This window comes from Lampris incognitus, chromosome 2, assembly GCF_029633865.1.
Source record: "Lampris incognitus isolate fLamInc1 chromosome 2, fLamInc1.hap2, whole genome shotgun sequence".
NCBI lineage: Eukaryota > Metazoa > Chordata > Actinopteri > Lampriformes > Lampridae > Lampris > Lampris incognitus.
The window spans coordinates 148,524,541-148,544,942 of record NC_079212.1 but is presented as its reverse complement, the minus strand read 5'-3'; the positions used below and the strand labels follow the sequence as shown (position 1 = coordinate 148,544,942).

The following is a 20,402-nucleotide window of genomic DNA, read 5'->3' as shown; positions in this document are numbered from 1 at the left end:
GATAAGCAGTAGATAAGTAGTAGATAAGCAGTAGATAAGCAGGAGATAAGCAGGAGATAAGCAGTAGATAAGCAGTAGATAAGCAGTAGATGAGTAGTAGATAAGTAGTAGATAAGCAGGAGATAAGCAGTACATAAGCAGTAGATAAGCAGGAGATAAGCAGTAGATAAGCAGTAGATAAGTAGTAGATAAGCAGGAGATAAGCAGGAGATAAGCAGTAGATAAGCAGTAGATAAGCAGTAGATGAGTAGTAGATAAGCAGTAGATAAGCAGTAGATAAGCAGTATATGAGTAGTAGATAAGCAGTAGATAAGTAGTAGATAAGCAGGAGATAAGCAGTAGATAAGCAGGAGATAAGCAGTAGATAAGTAGTAGATAAGCAGTAGATAAGCAGTAGATAAGTAGTAGATAAGCAGTAGATAAGTAGTAGATAAGCAGTAGATAAGTAGTAGATAAGCAGTAGATAAGCAGGAGATAAGCAGGAGATAAGCAGTAGATAAGCAGTAGATAAGCAGTAGATGAGTAGTAGATAAGTAGTAGATAAGCAGGAGATAAGCAGTACATAAGCAGTAGATAAGCAGGAGATAAGCAGTAGATAAGCAGTAGATAAGTAGTAGATAAGCAGGAGATAAGCAGGAGATAAGCAGTAGATAAGCAGTAGATAAGCAGTAGATGAGTAGTAGATAAGCAGTAGATAAGCAGTAGATAAGCAGTATATGAGTAGTAGATAAGCAGTAGATAAGTAGTAGATAAGCAGGAGATAAGCAGTAGATAAGCAGGAGATAAGCAGTAGATAAGTAGTAGATAAGCAGTAGATAAGCAGTAGATAAGTAGTAGATAAGCAGGAGATAAGTAGTAGATAAGCAGTAGATGAGTAGTAGATAAGCAGTAGATAAGCAGTAGATAAGCAGTAGATAAGCAGGAGATAAGCAGGAGATAAGCAGTAGATAAGCAGTAGATAAGTAGTAGATAAGCAGTAGATAAGCAGGAGATAAGCAGGAGATAAGCAGTAGATAAGCAGTAGATAAGCAGTAGATGAGTAGTAGATAAGCAGTAGATAAGTAGATAAGCAGTAGATAAGCAGTAGATGAGTAGTAGATAAGCAGTAGATAAGTAGTAGATAAGCAGGAGATAAGCAGTAGATAAGCAGGAGATAAGCAGTAGATAAGTAGTAGATAAGCAGTAGATAAGCAGTAGATAAGTAGTAGATAAGCAGGAGATAAGTAGTAGATAAGCAGTAGATGAGTAGTAGATAAGCAGTAGATAAGCAGTAGATAAGCAGTAGATAAGTAGTAGATAAGCAGTAGATGAGCAGTAGATAAGCAGTAGATAAGCAGTAGATAAATAGTAGATAAGCAGGAGATAAGCAGTAGATAAGCAGTAGATAAGTAGTAGATGATTAGTAGATAAGCAGTAGATAAGAAGTAGATAAGCAGTAGATGAGTAGTAGATAAGTAGTAGATAAGCAGTAGATAAGCAGTAGATAAGCAGTAGATAAGCAGTAGATGATTAGTAGATAAGCAGTAGATAAGAAGTAGATAAGCAGTAGATGAGTAGTAGATAAGCAGGAGATAAGTAGTAGATAAGCAGTAGATAAGCAGTAGATAAGTAGTAGATAAGCAGTAGATAAGCAGGAGATAAGCAGGAGATAAGTAGTAGATAAGAAGTAGATAAGTAGTAGATAAGCAGTAGATAAGCAGGAGATAAGTAGTAGATACGTAGTAGATAAGCAGGAGATAAGTAGTAGATAAGAAGTAGATAAGCAGTAGATAAGTAGTAGATAAGCAGTAGATAAGTAGTAGATAAGCAGTAGATAAGCAGGAGATAAGTAGTAGATAAGCAGTAGATAAGCAGTAGATAAGTAGTAGATAAGCAGTAGATAAGTAGTAGATAAGCAGTAGATAAGTAGTAGATAAGCAGTAGATAAGCAGGAGATAGGCAGTAGATAAGCAGGAGATAAGTAGTAGATAAGCAGTAGATAAGCAGTAGATAAGCAGGAGATAAGCAGTAGATAAGCAGTAGATGAGTAGTAGATAAGTAGTAGATGAGTAGTAGATAAGTAGTAGATAAGTAGTAGATAAGCAGGAGATAAGTAGTAGATAAGCAGTAGATGAGTAGTAGATAAGTAGTAGATAAGTAGTAGATAAGCAGTAGATGAGTAGTAGATAAGCAGGAGATAAGTAGTAGATAAGCAGTAGATGAGTAGTAGATAAGTAGTAGATAAGTAGTAGATAAGCAGTAGATAAGTAGTAGATAGGCAGTAGATAAGCAGTAGATAAGCAGTAGATAAGCAGTAGATAAGTAGTAGATGAGTAGTAGATAAGTAGTAGATAAGCAGTAGATAAGCAGTAGATAAGTAGTAGATAAGCAGGAGATAAGCAGTAGATAAGCAGTAGATGAGTAGTAGATAAGTAGTAGATAAGTAGTAGATAAGCAGTAGATAAGTAGTAGATAAGCAGTAGATAAGCGCGTGGCCTGATCTCAGAGCACACTCCCTATATACCTTGCACCCCACACAGGTCTTATTGTGATGATTACAGTGGTATGTGCCCAGAGTTCCTCCCTGGTCCAAGTAGCTCGTCTTCATTGCTGGACTGTCTTCCTAATGGATAACAGAACTTGCTAAGAGTTCACAGGTCAGGTCTCCCCTCGTCCTTATCTTCCAGCTCGTAATCCTCCAGGACCGTTCCTTCACACCTAATTACACTGCAGTGAGCTTCCCTTACATTCCTGTGCTATCAGCTGACAGTTCTCTGTAGGCCTTCATCAGTTCATGTGGAGAAGACACTTCATAGCACCGCCTTCGATTGGCAACACATGAGCTTTACGTACCTATCACAATCACAATCATGTATCAACCATGTAGGTTTGCACACACATGGAAAGTGACTGGTTTGGTGGCTCTCTCAGTGTACTTAACATAGAATAACAACACTACAACACAACAATCTTCACATATATACACAAGGACTGACTTATACAGGAGAAATGAGAGGTGATAAGGTGCAGAGAATATGTCAGAGATGCTGAAATAGATGTTAGCAGGTTATCTTTATCTTTATTTCAGATGCCCATTAATCACTGCCTCAGCAGCGACTATTCTTCCTGGGGTCTAACAGTACAACAGTGAATTTACTAGTCAACAAGCAAAAACACAACATATATCAATACAACAGCAATAAGCAGAAACATCACACAAAACTAAACTTATCAAACAGCTTTGAGCGCTACACAAAATTCTCTCTATCCATCATACCCAATCAGACAAAAACAAAATCAATTCTCATAAATGAGGAAAAAAAATATGAATTAAAATAATTAAAATAAAGCAGACATAACTCATAACAGAAAACAGACATAAAAATAGACCTAATGTAAAATGGTCTCTTTCTGCATTACATCTTCTCTCAGCCTCTTCTGGAATCACCTCTACTGGTAACTGAAACCACATGTTGTGGAAGTCTGTTCCAGTAGGTAGCTGCCCTGTACATTACAGTCTGTTTTAAGACATCAGTTCTGGGTTTAGGCAGGGTGAAATGACCCCTTCCGGCATGTCTAGTGCCATAGTCGTGACCATCACTAGTCAGCAACAGCTGAGAGAGACAAGTAGGTTTGCATAGTGTATAAATGTTTTTCATAAACAGAATCAGGCTACAAGCTGGTCTCTCACTGACTCTCATCATGACAGTTCTTTATGCATTCTTTCAACACTGTTTCTAACTAAGCCACACAGAGCGAGTCTCGCAGCTCTATTTTGGGTAAGCTGGATTTTATTTAATTCTTGTTTAGGTGCATTTGACCAGCTTGCTGGGTAGTCATCATCATCATCGGCGGTCACTCGGGGTCGAGTATGACTGTCCTCCTTCTTGGTCCTTGTGGGTCTTCAGGTAGGCGAAGAGGCCGATCCTGGAGCCACATATTTTGGTGCAATGTGGGCAGGGGTGGGTGGTGGTAGTCGTGGAATTGGTTTGGGCCTTTTTGGTGGAAACTCCCTCCTTTCTGAGTTTGCGCTTGTCTTCTGCAGCACGGCGGAGATCATTATTATATAGTGCAACTCCTTCCCAGACAAGTTTGCTGTGTCCTCCCAGGTCTTAGGGTCTATGTGGCATTTTTTGATGTTCGCTTGGATGTTACCCTTATACCTTTTCTTTTGACCTCCCGGGGCACGTTGTCCTGTGAGAAGCTGGGAGTATAGGACTTGTTTTGGAAGGCGAGAGTCAGGCATACAGATGACGTGGCCAGTCCATCTGAGCTGGTGTTGGGCGACGGTGGCAGTGATAGCGGGAATGTTAGCCTCCTCCAGGATGCTGCTGTTGGTGCGTCTATCTTCCCAGGTGATCTTGAGGATTTTTCGGAGGCACCTCTGATGATGTGCCTCTAGTGCCTTCAGGTGCCTGCTGTATGTGGTCCAGGATTCTGAGCCATACAGTAGGGTGGGCAACACTACCGCTCTGTAGACCAGAATTTTCATCCTGGCCTGGAGGTCACGGTTTTCAAAGACCCTTTTTCTCAGTCTTGGGAAAACCCCACTGCCACAACTGAGGCAGTGGTGTATTTCCTCATCAGTGTTAGCTTTGGAGGATAGGAGGCTTCCGAGATATGAAAAGTGGCCCACATTTTCCAGTCTGGTTTTGTCAACAGAGATAGTTGGGGGTGGAGCAGGGTTATTTGTGTTGGGTGGTGGCTGGTAGAGGATCTGGGTCTTTTTTATGTTAAGGGCCAGACCAAGCTGCTTGTATGCCTTGTCAAAAGCATCCAGAATACACTGTAGGTCCTCTTCTGAATGGGCCACGACGGCATTGTTGTCAGCATACTGCAGCTCCATGATGGATATGGTGGTGGTTCTGCTTTTAGCCCTGAATCTGTTGTTGTTCAGGAGTTGTCTGTCGGTTCTGTACATGATTCTGACTCCTTGTGGCAGGTGTTTACTCATAAGATGGAGGATAGCATAAATGAAGATGGAGAACAGGGTAGGAGCAATGACACAGCCCTGCTTGACTCCAGTATGAACCCTGAATCTCCACTGCCACTGAGTACTGTGGCTGACATATTGTCATGCAGTAGTCTCAGTATCTGGATGTATTTGTCCGGGCAGCCAATTTTTGCCAGAACCAGCCACAGAGCCTGACGGTTCACAGAGTCAAAGGCTTTGGTGAGGTCTATGAAGGCCATGTATAGTGGTTGATTTTGTTCCCGGTATTTTTCTTGTAGTTGGCGAGCAATGAAAATCATGTCCATGGTACCTCTATTTGGGCGAAATCCGCTCTGAGACTCAAGGAGAATGTTTTCTGACAGGGGGAGGAGTCTATTAGCCAAAAGTTTTCCCAGTGTTGGATAGGAGGGAAATACCACAGTAATTTCCGCAGTCTGCCTCGTCTCCCTTCTTAAAGATGGAGACAGTGAGGGCATCCCTAAGTTGTGCAGGGATTTCCTCCTTTTCCCATTTTTTGAGGAGCAGGGCATGGATGTGACTAAGGACAACTGGCCCACCATCCTCCAGGATTTCTGCTGGGATGCCTTTAGGTCCAGCGGCCTTGTTGTTCTTCATCTTCCTTATGGCATCCTGCACCTCGTTCCGACTGGGTGGTACTCCCATATTCTCATTGATGGGTTGTTGAGGGAGTTGGTCAAGGGCCTCCATCTCAGGAGTTGTGTCCTTGTTCAGTAGCTCCTCGTAATGCTCTTTCCATCTGTTGGTCATTGACTTATTATCTTTCAGCAGCATTAGCCCATCTTTGGAGTGAAGGGGGGCTAGGCAACGGTGGCTGGGGCCATATACTGCTCTTGTGGCATCGAAGAAACCTCTGGTATCCCCACAATCAGCAAGCTTCTGGATCTCCAGAGCCTTCCTTGTCCACCACTGGTTCTTCAGTTGCTTAACCCGAGATTTAACAGCTGCCTTTGCTTTGGCATGGGCTACTCTTTTAGCCTTGCAGTTGATGTCATTTTGCCAGGCAATGAAGGTTTGCAGCTTGATGACAATGAACTGTTGGATTTCGTTGTCATTCTCATCGTACCAGTCTTGATTTTTCCGGGTTTTGTAGCCAAGGGTGCTTTTACAGGAGTCCATGGTAGACTTAAGCAGTGATAGACTTAAGTAGTGATAGACTTAAGCAGGTCCCAGCGTGTATCAATATCTTCTGGGTATTGCTTGGGCAGATCAGTGCAGATAGTAGCCAGGAGCTGTTCTCGAAAGGTGGTGTCACCCAGCCGTTCGATGTTGAGCTTTGGCCGGCACTGCCTTTTTTTGCACCCTTCTTTTCTGCGCAAGACTGATGGACATGATGGAGCGGATGAGGCGGTGGTCTGTCCAGCAGTCATCCGCACTGGTCCTCACTCTGGTGTTGAGCACATCATGGCGGTTTTTGGCGTGGATGACTATGTAATTGATGAGGTGCCAGAGCTTAGAGCGAGGATGCATCCAGGATGTTTTGAGTTCATTCTTTTGGCGGAAAAGTGTGTTGGTGATGACCAGGCTGTGTTCTGAGCACTTTGATAGCAGTAATATGCCGTTGGAGTTCGTGTTGCCAACTCCTTCCTTCCCTATTGTGCCTCTCCATAGATTGTGATTTCGTCCCACCCTGGCATTGAAATCTCCAAGCAGGATTAGCTTGTTCTCCTTGGGGACTTTGGTTAAGATGTTGTCCAGGTCAGCATGGAAGGCCTCCTTCGCTTCATCCTGTGCATCAATTGTTGGAGCATAGGCACTAACAACAGTGGCCTTTTGGCCGCCTGCGAGCGTCAAGCATATGGACATTAGGTGTTCATTGATGCCCACAGGGAGTTCGGAGAGGTGGTTGATGAGGCTGTTCTTAATAGCAAAACCCACACCCTGGATCCTTGGCTCATCAGCAGGTTTTCCTTTCCAAAAGAAAGTGTATCTGCTTTTTCCCTCCTTCAGCTGCCCTTCATCAGCCAGTTGGGTTTCGGAGAGTGCTGCGATATTGATCCGGAATCTCCTTAGCTCCCTGGCGATGATGGCAGTTTGCCTTTCGGGTCGATCACTGTGTTTGTTGTCCATGAGGGTCCGCACGTTCCAGGTTCCAATGTAAGTTTGCTTCCGTTTATGTTTCTGACCGCTTAGTGGTGATCCCTCTGGGTGCGGTAGCCCAGACAGGAGTTTTCGAGGCAGACTATGTTTAGCGCACCTTTTCCAGCCCTTTCCCCTACTGGGGTGATCAGAGTGGATCCTAAATAGGGCCGCTCAGTGGTGGGTGCAGCTGCCGTAAAGCTCTTTCTGCCTCAGCCCAAGAACATAACGACTGAATCAGACACCCACCGCCTGTGTGTCAGGTTGTGGCTAGGAACTTCCAGACTTCACGGTCCTGCTCCCGTCACCACTTCCTGACCGCCACTGGACTTTGTCCGGGATGTTAAACAGTCTGATTCCCTTTCGGATGGACGCCTGTGTGTGGAATCTTTTCGTTGAGGACTTAGTTGCTATCAGCCCATAGCTGGGGCAGTGGTTGAGAGATGCCAGGGTGTGTCCACACAATGGTGGGCCTGCGCGCCTTCTCTCTGGGGCCCACTGCTGCTCCGAGATCCCCTACAGTTTGGCCTGGGACAGCAAAGTACCCAGTTTCCGTGTGTGGCCACGAGGAGGCACTGCAGGAGTCTTGGTGACAGAGAGGCTATGTACCAGCAGGAGGAGACTTACGCACTCGGCTCCTCTTTTCACCCCCTACAAGAGGGCTAGCCGGCGGCAATAGCTTAAAGCAGAAAGTAGCAAGCAGAAGCAGCATGCAGCATGCACTAACTACAAGCACTACTACCCCAGTACTACTGCACTGACACACACACACGCTGGGCAGTAGTCAAGATGTGACAAGACTAGGGATTGTATAACCTGCTGAGTAGTTGTGTTAGTTAGAAAGCAGGCACTCTTTCTAATGATTGAAATACTTCTGCTAATTTTTGTTACAATATTATTACTGTGAGTAACCCAAGAGAGTGTTTCATCTATTGTGACCCCCAGCAACCTGACCTCTTTAACTTGTTCCATATCAGCACCTTGCAAAGAAATTCCTTTCTTTGAGCATGCTTTGAGCAAACAACAGGACATGTCGTGTTGGATATCTTTAGTTTCAGCATATTTTCAGTGACCCATACGGAAACCTGCAGTAGCTCATCTTGAAGTAGACTGCTCAGGTCTGTGGCATTCTTTGCAGAAGCATATATTGTAGTGTTGTCTGCGTAAATTGACGTGTGAGCATTTTTTTTTTCACAATTTTTTTTATTGAAATTTTACAATCAAAATGTTATACAGACATATATGAATTCAATGTTTACATTTACATAGACAAAAAAACCCAAAACAAAACAAAAAAACCCCAAACAAACAGACATATAGCCTGGCTGCCTAGCCAGATAGAGAAAACACAGCTTGTACACTCAAGACAAATAAACAATATTATAAAATGAAATGATAGATTATACAGAAAAAATATAATGGTAAAAAATTAGTTAAGGGATACACCATATCACCACGCAAGTAAATAGATTACCCAAGTTTATGGGGTGTCAAGTGACTGCAGTTCCTTAACAATTTTAAAGAAAGGAGCCATGTTTTATGAAATCTGGTTGTTGAACCCTTTGTGACACATCTTATTTTCTCCATCTTAATAAAACACAAGATGTCCCTGAGCCACATAGAGTGAGATGGAGGAGTGGGTGATGTCCACCGTAAAAAAATAAGGTGTCTAAGGCGGTAGTTGTGAAGCTACCAGATCTGCTTCATGTGATGGTCATGGCAGGTCAGCAGGAGGGACACCAAAGCTATTAAAGCTGTCGGCCTAACTGGAATCTCAACACTATTTGAAATTGTTTTAAAAATGTCTGACCAAAAATTGAGTAGGGAAGGGCAGCACCAAAACATGTGACTATATGTGGCAGGGGCCTGATGGCATCTGTCACAGGTGGGGTCAATGTTATAGATATTAGCTAACCTAATGTGTACGGTGTACAATTTTACATTGAATCAGTCCATGTCTAGCACAAATTGAAGAGGAGTGGACCCGCTGTAGAATGACCTCCCACTGGTCGTCTGTGATCTCTACTCTCAGGTCCTCCTCCCATCCCATCTTAACATGTTGTGATGAAGAGGGGTGCAGCGAGGAAAGCAGACCATAGATAGCAGATATAGTCCCCTTGTGCAAGGTGAGGGTCTTAAAAAGGGGTCAATAGGAGTGGCATCCGGGAGATTGGGACATTGAGAACTAATATTATGGACAAAACTACGGATTTGCAAGTATCTAAAAAAATGTGGTTTTAAAAGTGAATATTTTTCAGATAGTTGTTCAAATGATGCAAACATGTTTCCTATATATAAATCTCTGAATGTTCTGATACCCAGAGTAGACCAGTGGAAAAAACCTCTATCCATCAGGGAGGGGGCAAAGACAGGGTTAGTTGCAACTGGAGCCCATAGAGAAAAAGATTGTAAACCAAAATGTCATCTAAACTGGTTCCAGATCCTTAGTGATGATTTAACAATAATATTTTTAGAGTACGAAGAAGAAGAGAAGCTTAAAGGTGCATGTGAATGAGCTGTCAATGAGGCAGGACTAGAAGAAGAGGTTTCTAGATCCAGCCATGCAGGTGATGAAGGGGAGTACTCATACCGAGTCCAGTACTGTAATACTCTTAAGTTGGCTGCCCAATAATAAAATCTAAAATTTGGCAAAGCCAAGCCTCCCAAAGATTTTGGTCTTTGTAGTAAAGTTCTGCCAAGCCTAGGGACTTTTTTGTTCCAGATGAACTCTGACACCAAGCTGTCAATTCTGTGGAAAAATGATTTTGTAAGAAAAATGGGTAAATACTGAAAAAGCTATGAGAATTTTGGTAGAGTTCATCTTTACTGAATTAACCCGTGCAGATAATGACAAGGGCAAAATGACCAGCGTTCAAAGTCTTTATGCAGTTTGCTCAATAAAGGGGACAAATTTGATTTAAATAAGTTATCGAATTTATCTGTGAAATGAATGCCAAGGTATGTGAAGCCGAATTGAGCAATTTTAAAAGGCAAAGTGTGCAAGGGAAAGTTACGAGCTTCTACATTCAGAGGGAACAGCTCGCAGCTCCAAGTTAAGTTCACAACCTGATATTCTACCAAATGAACTAAACATTCAAGGGCAGCTAGAATAGAAACAGAGATATTAGATAAATATAAAAGTAAATCATCGGCATAGAGGGAGGTCTTCTGTTCGACACCAAATCTAGTAACACCAGTTATAAGAGGGTTTAATTTGAAAGCAATGGCCAATGGTTCAACTGCAATCACAAACAGTAATGGGCTCAAATTGCAGCCTTGACGAGTACAATGAAAAAGAGGAAAGTAGTCAGAGTGGGTGTTATTAGTTCTGACTGAGGCTGTGGGAGAGGTATATAGCAATTTCACCCAATTAATAAAAGTTTTACCCTAGCCAAACTTTTCCAGAGTAGAGAAGAGATAACCCCACTCAATCCGGTCAAAGGCCTTCTCTGCATCAAGTGAGATCACAGCCTCTGGCACTGATGAAGAGGAGGGTTATACATGACATTGAGAAGCTGTCTAGTATTGAAGGACTGTCTGTTTTGAATAAAACCAGTCTGGTCGGGGGAAATAATAGATGGCAATACAGATTCTAAACGCATCCCTAATAATTTGGAGAGAAGTGTCAAATCAACTGACAGCAAACTTATTGGACGGTAGCTCCCACATAAGAGGGGGTCTTTCTTCTTTTTTAAGATGAGAGAGATTGAAGCCTGAGTATGTGTATGTGGCAATTTGAGAAACTGGAAGGATTCATTATACATGTCAATAATAACTGGTGCTAATTTATCGAAAAACTTCCTATAAATTTCGATTGGGTGGCTGTCAGGACCCTGCAGGACCTGGGCATCTACCTGCATGCATGGTGTGAGCAGCCTTCTCAAGCTCCTTTATCGTGAGAGGCTTGTCCAGTCTTACAGCCGAGTCAGAGTCAACCTGAGGAATATCAAGCCAATCAAAAAAACTGTGAAAAGCAGAGGGATTGTTGGATTGCTCAGCAGAATAAAGTATAGAACTGTTTAAAGTGCTCATTAATTTGTTTGGGATCTGTGGTTGTACCTGCCGGAGTTTGAATTTGTGGGATTTGATGTGAAGTCGATGCTTGTCTTAATTGATGGGCTAATAGCTTATGTGCTTTGCGTCCATATTAGTAGTGAGTACATCTGGATTTGAACAATAATTCTCCAGTGTGGGTGTTAGAAAGAGCATCAGATTCTGCTTGCGATAAAAGGCGTTCTTTATATAAATCTGGCGCTGGAGCGACAGAATAGACATCGTCGATCTGTGTAATGTTTGGTTAAATTTGTCAATCTCCTCCCTCTGATTTTGGTCTCATAAGCACAGTATGAAATAATTTCTCCCCTTAGATAAGCCTTCAAGGTCTCCCACAATAGAGAAGCTGAAACCCCCAGTGTCTTATTGACACTCATAAAAAAGTAAATTTGCCGAGAAATAAAAGCAACAAAATCTTCATTTGACAATAAAGAAACATTCAGACGCCAGGGTGGCCGGGTATTGTCACATCCGCTAATTTCTGATTCCATTAGAGCTGCAGCATGGTCTGATACAACAACAGCATTATATGAACAGGACAATACTGATGGGATGAGCCGACTGTCAAGTAAAAAGTAATCCATACGTGTGAAGGCATGATGCACGTGAGTAAAAAATGAGTACATCCTGCCAGATGGGTTAAAAAAGCTCCAGGGATCTGTGAGTGAGAATTCTTTTGTAGAAAACTGAATGGTTTTAGCTGAGCTTGAAGGTACTGCGTTTCTGATTGGTGAGCGATCCACAGACGGATTAAGCCAACAATTGAAATCCCCCCCCCCCTAAAATAAGATGATGTGTGGACAGGTCGGGTATTGAGGAGAAAATGGATCTAAAAAAGCAACTATTGTCCCGGTTAGGGCCATAGATGTTAAGCAGAATTACCGGGGTACCAAAGTGTCCCTGTTACAAACACAAATCTACCATTTGGATCAGAAGAGACATCTGAGCAAATAAAATTCATTGACTTATGAATTAAAATTGCCACACCTCTAGATCTGCGCTGAAATGATGAGTGATACACGTGTCCGACCCACCTCCTCCGCAACCTGGTAGGATCCCATCATTTAAGGTGGGCTTCCTGAAGGAAAGCAATATGAACTCCCAGATGCTGAAGATGCCCAAGAACTTTACTGCATTTAACTGGCTGGTTTAAGCCTTTACAGTTCCAGCTGGAACATTTTACTGCCCCTGCAAACTGCTGTGAAACCTTAGGTTGGTTCATAAACTGGTGCTGGGTGTGAAATGAATAGTAACATTGCAAAAGATGCCCTGAGAAAGATTTTAAAATGCAGTGACCAGGCTATAGACACAACAATACAAACAACATCACACAAAAGAGGCTGTAAACATCCCCGCCCCCCTCCCCCTCCCACCCCTGCTGATGCGTCCTCCCAAACCCCACTAACACCAATGCACATTAACACACACCTGAAGTCACACCTCTTCTGGAGTCGAGTGACAAAATAATAGTAAATTATAACACTGTTGAAATAGTGCAGTATTTACATGAATTATATTAAACAGTGGACACAAATTGTGAACTTGCCAAGCCCATTATACAGGGGCTGTCGGAGAAACCGCTTTTTTAGGGTACTGTTTATGAAAGTCGAGGCGATGGCCGGGTCTTCAAACGTATGCGTGGTACCGTTCGGCAGAGTGGTTTTCAGAACTGCAGGAAACATCAGCCCAAACTTAACACCAGGACAGGCACGCAGCTCGTATTTCGCTCCTCCGAACGCAGCTCTTTTCTTTGAAACCGCGACGGTGTAATCAGGGGAAATGAAGAGCCTCTTGCTGCCATGAAAGAGTAGGGGGCAGTCACGGGCGATTTCGCTGGCTCCACGTAAAATTTCATTCCGGACATGGAAGAAATGGACCCTGATGATAAACGGACGAGGTGTCCCCCCCCCTTAACCCCTTAAGGTGCGATGAGCTCTGTCGAGTAGAGGCTCCTCATCCAGGCTTAGCAAGTCTTTCATTAGCCGGCCAATGAATTCCGTCGGACCCGATCCCTCCAAACCCCTGGGAGTCCCATCAATCAAAGGTTGTTTCTCCTCGACCTCCCCTCAAATCTTCACATTTGTCTGTCAGTGATTTCACTTGTGCCTTGAGCACATTAACAGTGGATTTGAGTGAGGAGAGCTGGTTGCTGTGGTCGCTCAACACACGCTCCAACTCGTGAATAGTTTGCCCGTGGTCATTTATTTGCTGCAGCAATGATTCAGTAGCACTCTTCAACTCCATGCGTACCGACTGAATTTTGGCTCTTAACTTAGTCGCCAAAGAGTCAATTCTACCACATCTGTCCTCCTTCAATGAGTGCAGCATGGACTGTAGGGCCTGTAGAGCAGACGTGTTAGCCACATTAGCAGCTACATCTGGAGGTGGCGGTGGTTCAGTTGGATGAGAAGTTTTGCTGCAGCCTGTACGCATGGAATCAACTTTCTGTTTAGCGGAAGACATTACCAATTTAAAGTACAAAAAGTAATCCAAACCAGTTGAACAAAAGTAAGACGCCCAGTGTCCAGAAATGTTGTTAAAAACTATTTATAAATGACATTTGTCAAAAAACAACAGAGGGGCAGAAAAGCACGTCTCACATACTAGGTGTCCGGCTCTGCCCCCGTGTGAGCATTTTTAAAAATATGTAGCATATCGTTTACAAATATTGAGTATAGTAGAGATGCAAGACAACTTCCTTGAGGAACGCCGCATTGTAGTGTCATGACACATTGTTGTCTGTTGAATAGGTAGCTTTTCATCCAGTCAGTAGCTGAGAGTTTGAAGCCATACACCGCTAGTTTTATGAGTAGCAGTTCATGGTCGATGATATCAAAAGCTGCACTAAAATCCAACAGCACTGTTCCAACTAATAATTTACTGTCAATTTGTTTTAGTCAATAATCTGTCAGTTGTGTAAGAGCTGTGCATGTTGAATAGCCAGTTTTATAATCATGTTGAAGGTCAGAAGTGATGCCATTAATAGACAAGCAATTTTGCATTTGCTTAAATACAATTGTTTCCATAAGTTTACTCAGTACAGGTAAAAAACCGATTGGCCTACTGTTTGGTCCAGTGAAGGATTCTTTTCTGTTTTTCAGTAGAGGAGTGACCTTAGCTGCCTTCCATACTTGAGGATAAATTCCTTCATTAAAACTTAAATTGAAAATATAACATATAGGACTAGCCACAGTTCCAGCTGACAGCTTTAAGAGTCTACTGTCTAGACTGTCATGACCACAGGGCTTGTCGCATTTTAATTCAGACAAGTTTTAAGCCCCCCATCTGGCTTAGCTAGCTGTAATGTTTTATGCCTAATTCTTGGGCTCTTTTTTACCATATGAACTGAAGGATCAATTTATCCAGATTATCAAAAGTAGATTTGGGGACTTCAGTAGGTAAGATCTGAAATAGATAAAGCAGCCTGGGCAAAACATTCATACGTGTGCTTTCAATACGGTCTAGTAGGGACAGAGTGAGTATAGACCATCAGTCCAAATCATTAAGAATACACCAAATTGTTTTCTCATAATTGGCATCATAAAGGTTTTGTACAGAATTGGGGATGTATATACTGAGATACTTAATACCGTCTTTCGACCATTTAAACCCATTCACCCCACTCTTGACTAGAAATGAGTAAAAGACTCGAGGCTTTACCTACACTAATCTGAGCAGATACATTGCAAAAAAACCCAGTGTTGACATTTGGGAAAAACCTATGTGAATGCTCAAAATCCATCTAAAACCACAAGATAGTCCCCAGTGATCTTAATCAATAATTAAAAGTATACTGCAATTCCCCAGTGTTCTCACAGTGAGCCCATACTGAGTTTTCAGTTAGCTAAACTCCTCTTCATATCGTCTCTTCAAGGAACAGGCAGTAGTTTTTTCAGTCAGATTTAATATGAAGAAGTGTGTAGCTAACTGTGAAAACTCAGTATAGGCTCACTGTGAGGACACAGGGTAATCACAGCATAGTGAAATGATAACGTCACTCACAGGTCTGGAAACAAAAGGATGGCCGAGGATTATCTCATCTATCAAAACACAGGATCACTCTGCTTTTTTCTGCTGAGGAGGAGGGACTTCCTGTCGTAGGCTATTCTTCTATGCTACACAGGAAGTGCAATTACTAAATTACATGCAATACCAGAAACAGCCACTAGGTGACAAGAAATTAAACTCTGGAAAACAGTTGCAACACAAAAATGATGAAACAATAAATGGGAGATGTATTCATAACACCCATATGTAGAGTGCTTGCAGATTAACCAAGTAAACATAACAAGGAAAAGAAAAAACCCATAATTATAAATAAAAAGAAAGGATCTGGGGGAACCACTCTATCAAGTGAGGTCACTACAGACGCTTGCTAAAATCCTTATCATCATCACTAAGGTATGATGGAACCTAGGAATCTTTGAGAATATCTTAAGTACAGCATTAAGTACAGTCATAACACAATATTTACAGATTAGCCCCATCATACAAGTAATGATGAAAACAATAACAAGAAACAGAATAATGCCCAACACTTCTGAAAAGGGATCCCACCCATGAACGGTATGCAAATCTTTTACCCCTTGTTCAGTATCCTGTATCAATTTGGAAATTTCAGCATCATGGCTAATAATATATATATATAAAACATTCAGCGGGGATCACCTTACCTATACCACCCTGTGAGACTAACAGAAGATTCAACGCCATCCGGTTTTCAGTTGCTATGCATCCAACATCACCTAAGCATCTTGCTGTGGCTGTGACGGCGGCCGTAGAGATGTTCATGTGACGTTCTAACACAGTAGAGTGACTTGGTCTGGTCCTGGGCTGCATATATACCATACGAGGGTACCAATATGCTAAATGTGTGCTGAGCAGTTGGTAAGGCACATTTAGCTTTACGATGGAGTGATAATAGCTCTGAAACAGATGCCTGTCTCATTAAGGGCGCTAAAAATGCAAAGTAACACCAACTGTGGGTTTGTCTTGGGAAACCGCTATAAGCCTGATCACCACAAATCAAATAGACCTTTTCAGGCAGTACGGATTGCTTACTGAATGTTATCTTTACAATCTGGGCTAAGTGTGAAATGGCCGGGATGAGAGTCGGCACCTCCAAGTCTGAGGCCATGGTTCTCTACCGGAAAATGGTGGATTGCTCCCTCTGGGTTGAGGATGAGTTGTTGCCTGAAGTGAAGGAGTTCAAGTATCTTGGGGTCTTGTTCACGATTGAGGGTAGGATGGAGCGGGAGATTGACAGGTGGATTGGTGCAGCATCAGCAGTAATGCGGACGTTGTACTAGACCGTTGTGGTGAAGAGGGAGCTGAGCCTGATGGCAAAGCTCTCAATTTACCAGTCAATCTTCGTTCCAACCCTCACCTATGGTCATGAGCTTTGGGTAGTGACCGAAAGGGTGAGATCGCGGGTACAAGCGGCTGAAATGGGTTTCCTCTGTAGGGTGTCTGGGCTCAGCCTTAGAGATAGGGTGAGGAGCTCGGACATCCAGTGGGAGCTTGGAGTAGAGCCGCTGCTCCTTCACATCGAAAGGAGCCAGTTGAGGTGGTTCGGGCATATGATCAGGATGCCTCCTGGGCGCCTTCCTTTGGAGGTTTTCCGGGCACGGCCAACTGGGAGGAGACTCCAGGGTAGACCCAGAACTCACTGGAGTGCCTACATGTCCAATCTGGCCTGGGAACGCCTTGCGATCCCTCAGGAGGAGCTGGGGGGCGTTGCTGGGGAGAGAAACATCTGGAGTGCCCTACTTAGCTTGCTGCCACCGCGACCCCACCCCGGAGAAGCGGCTGAAGATGAATGAATGAAATAATCTTTACTGTCCTATTACAGCGAGTAGTGTCTGCTGTGATTTCATAAGTGGGATCCTGTACACACAAAGAAACATCAGGCAGGGCATGTCCGCACAGCATAGAACTAGTAAATGAACAGCTGCGAGTCAAAGACTTAGTAGAGAATATAGACCTAGAGCAATATGTACAGTAAAATCTTGAATAAATGCCAGCTGCATCTATAATTTCCATGGTCCTAAGAGTACATCTGTCACCATCTTACAATGCTGTGATTGCAACTATTCCCCAATCCTCTGTGAATAGTACACATGGCCGTTGTAACTCTAGTTAATGGTCACACCCGTATTTGCATATGAAACTGGTGGTTCGCTTCAGTCATTATGTCACTGTGTTGTTGATAAGGGTGGGGACACCTACAGTCACTGTATTGTTTATAAGGGTGGGGTACCCGCAGTCACTGTATTGTTTATAAGGGTGGGGACACCTGCAGTCACTGTATTGTTTATAAGGGTGGGGATACCTGCAGTCACTGTATTGTTGATAAGGGTGGGGACACCTGCAGCCACTGTATTGTTGATAAGGGTGGGGACACCTGCAGTCACTGTATTGTTGATAAGGGTGGGGACACCTACAGTCACTGTATTGTTTATAAGGGCGGGGACACCTGCAGTCACTGTATTGTTGATAAGGGTGGGGACACCTGCAGTCACTGTATTGTTGATAAGGGTGGGGACACCTGCAGCCACTGTATTGTTGATAAGGGTGGGGACACCTGCAGTCAGGTGAGACTGATGGGACACTTAGGTGATGAAACGTATCTGTCAGTGAACGCTGTGTCCAGATGAAGTGATCCTGTGACTTTCCTACCTGGATTCTGGAGCATGCTTACAGACATAGATACTTAAGTGAGTGCCCTGATCTCAGTGTGCCCTCTCTTTATACCTTGTAGTCCAAACTTGACCATTGTCCCAGTCACAATGTTATATACTCAGAGTTTCGCCCTAATCCTGGTTTGAAGATGTAGCTCATCTTGAATGGTTGGACTGTCATCCTAACAGAACTTGCTGAAAGAATTCAGGGGTCAGGTGTCCTCTCATCCTTATCTTCCAGCTTGTAGTTCTCCAGGACCCTTCCTTCAGACCGTGTTACACTTGAGTGAGCTTCCCATACATTCCTCTGCTGACCGTTACCGACGGGCCTCTTGTTAACTGTCAGCTGACAGCAGTGTGAACAGGCCTGTGTCAGTTCACACAGGAGAAGACCCTCTATAGCACCCCCTTCGATTTGCAACACATGAGCTTTAGGCAGCTATCCAAGCGATGTACACATAGCAGTACATCCACAGTGCTTGTCTATCTGTCTGTCTGTCTGTCTGTCTGTCTGTCTGTCTGTCTCTCTGTCTCTCTGTCTGTCTGTCTGTCTGTCTCTCTGTCTCTCTGTCTGTCTGTCTGTCTGAGCCACAGTCTGTCTGTCTGTCTGTCTCTCTGTCTGTCTGTCTGTCTGTCTGTCTGTCTGTCTGTCTGTCTGTCTGTCTGTCTGTCTGAGCCACAGTCTGTCTGTCTGTCTGTCTCTCTGTCTGTCTGTCTGTCTGTCTGTCTGTTTGATCCACAGTCTCTGTTTGTCTGTCTGTCTGTCTGTCTGTCTGTCTGTCTGTCTGTCTGTCTGATCCACAGTCTCTGTCTGTCTGTCTCTCTGTCTGTCTGTCTGTCTGTCTGTCTGTCTGTCTCTCTCTCTGTCTCTCTCTCTGTCTCTCTGTCTCTCTGTCTGTCTGTCTGATCCACAGTCTGTCTGTCTGTCTGTCTGTCTCTCTGTCTGTCTGTCTGTCTGTCTGTCTGTCTGTCTGTCTGATCCACAGTCTCTGTCTGTCTGTCTCTCTGTCTGTCTGTCTGTCTGTCTGTCTGATCCACAGTCTGTCTGTCTGTCTGTCTGTCTGTCTGTCTGTCTGTCTGTCTGATCCACAGTCTCTGTCTGTCTGTCTGTCTGTCTGTCTGTCTGTCTGTCTGAGCCTCTGTCTGTCTGTCTGTCTGTCTGTCTGTCTGTTTGATCCACAGTATCTGTCTGTCTGTCTGAGCCACAGTCTGTCTGTCTGTCTGTCTGTCTGTCTGTCTGTCTGTTTGATCCACAGTCTCTGTCTGTCTGTCTGTCTGTCTGTCTGTCTGTCTGTCTGTCTGTCTGTCTGATCCACAGTCTCTGTCTGTCTGTCTCTCTGTCTGTCTGTCTGTCTGTCTGTCTGTCTGTCTGTCTGTCTGTCTGTCTGATCCACAGTCTCTGTCTGTCTGTCTGTCTGTCTGTCTGTCTGTCTGTCTGAGCCTCTGTCTGTCTGTCTGTCTGTCTGTCTGTCTGTCTGTTTGATCCACAGTATCTGTCTGTCTGTCTGAGCCACAGTCTGTCTGTCTGTCTGTCTGTCTGTCTGTCTGTCTGTCTGTCTGTCTGTTTGATCCACAGTCTCTGTCTGTCTGTCTGTCTGTCTGTCTGTCTGTCTGTCTGTCTGTCTGTCTGTCTGATCCACAGTCTCTGTCTGTCTGTCTGTCTGTCTGTCTGTCTGTCTGTCTGTCTGTCTGTCTGTCTGTCTCTCTGTCTCTCTGTCTCTCTGTCTGTCTGTCTGATCCACAGTCTGTCTGTCTGTCTGTCTGTCTCTCTGTCTCTCTGTCTGTCTGTCTGTCTGTCTGTCTGTCTGATCCACAGTCTCTGTCTGTCTGTCTGTCTGTCTGTCTGTCTGTCTGTCTGTCTGTCTGTCTCTCTGTCTGTCTGTCTGATCCACAGTCTGTCTATGTCTCCTGCAGATCAAAGAACAGTTTCCTGCCAATATGCGCCCCAACTGTAATTTCAGGAAGCGTGTTGGTTCAAAGAGGAAGAATGTGCGGGGCTGTGCCCTAAAATGTCTCCGCCTGACAAAGGTAACCATAATAATAAGAATTATAAGGGCCGTCCGGGTGCTGTGGCGGTCTATTATGTTGCCTGCCACCATGGGAATCGGCAGTTCGAATCCCTGTGTTACCTCGGGCTTGGTCGGGCGTCCCTACAGACACAATTGCTCGTGTCTGCGGGTGGGAAGCCGGATGTGGGTAATTGTCCTGGTCGCTGCACTAGCGCCCCCTCTGGTTGGTCGGGGCGCCTGTTCAGGGGGGAGGAGGACCTGGGGGGAACAGCGTTACGTCCCCATGGTGAAACTCCTCACTGTCAGGTGAAAAGAAGCGGCTGGTGACTCCACATGTATGGGAGGAGGCATGTGGTAGTCTGCAGCCTCCCCGGATCAGCAGAGGGGGAGGAGCAGAGACCGGGACGGCTCAGAAGAGGGGGGTAATTGGCCAAGTACAATTGGGGAGAAAAAGGAGGGACAGAAGTTATAATGATGGTAGTATAACAAGGTAATAATAATAATAACAAGTACTAGTGGTAACAATAACGATGTACCCTGCCTGTGCAGGACCACTCCTGCTGCCCGGGGTATTATAGCCATGAGTGCTTCAGGTGCCCCGGCCAGGTGGGCAGCTGGTGCTCCAACCAC

General features: G+C 44.1%; 1 protein-coding gene across 5 annotated transcripts in view; it reads left to right on the top strand.

Moving 5' to 3' along the window:
- The window catches only part of stab1 (stabilin 1), a 280,261-nt gene that overhangs the window by 151,503 nt on the left and 108,356 nt on the right, over positions 1–20,402 (top strand). For all 5 annotated transcript variants that reach the window (XM_056273194.1, XM_056273192.1, XM_056273193.1 and 2 more), the window contains 2 exons: positions 19,678–19,791; positions 20,322–20,402. The exon at positions 20,322–20,402 is cut by the window's right edge and continues 115 nt beyond it. In XM_056273194.1, coding sequence (XP_056129169.1) covers positions 19,678–19,791; positions 20,322–20,402 — 195 coding nt within the window. The remainder of the gene's footprint in view (positions 1–19,677; positions 19,792–20,321) is intronic.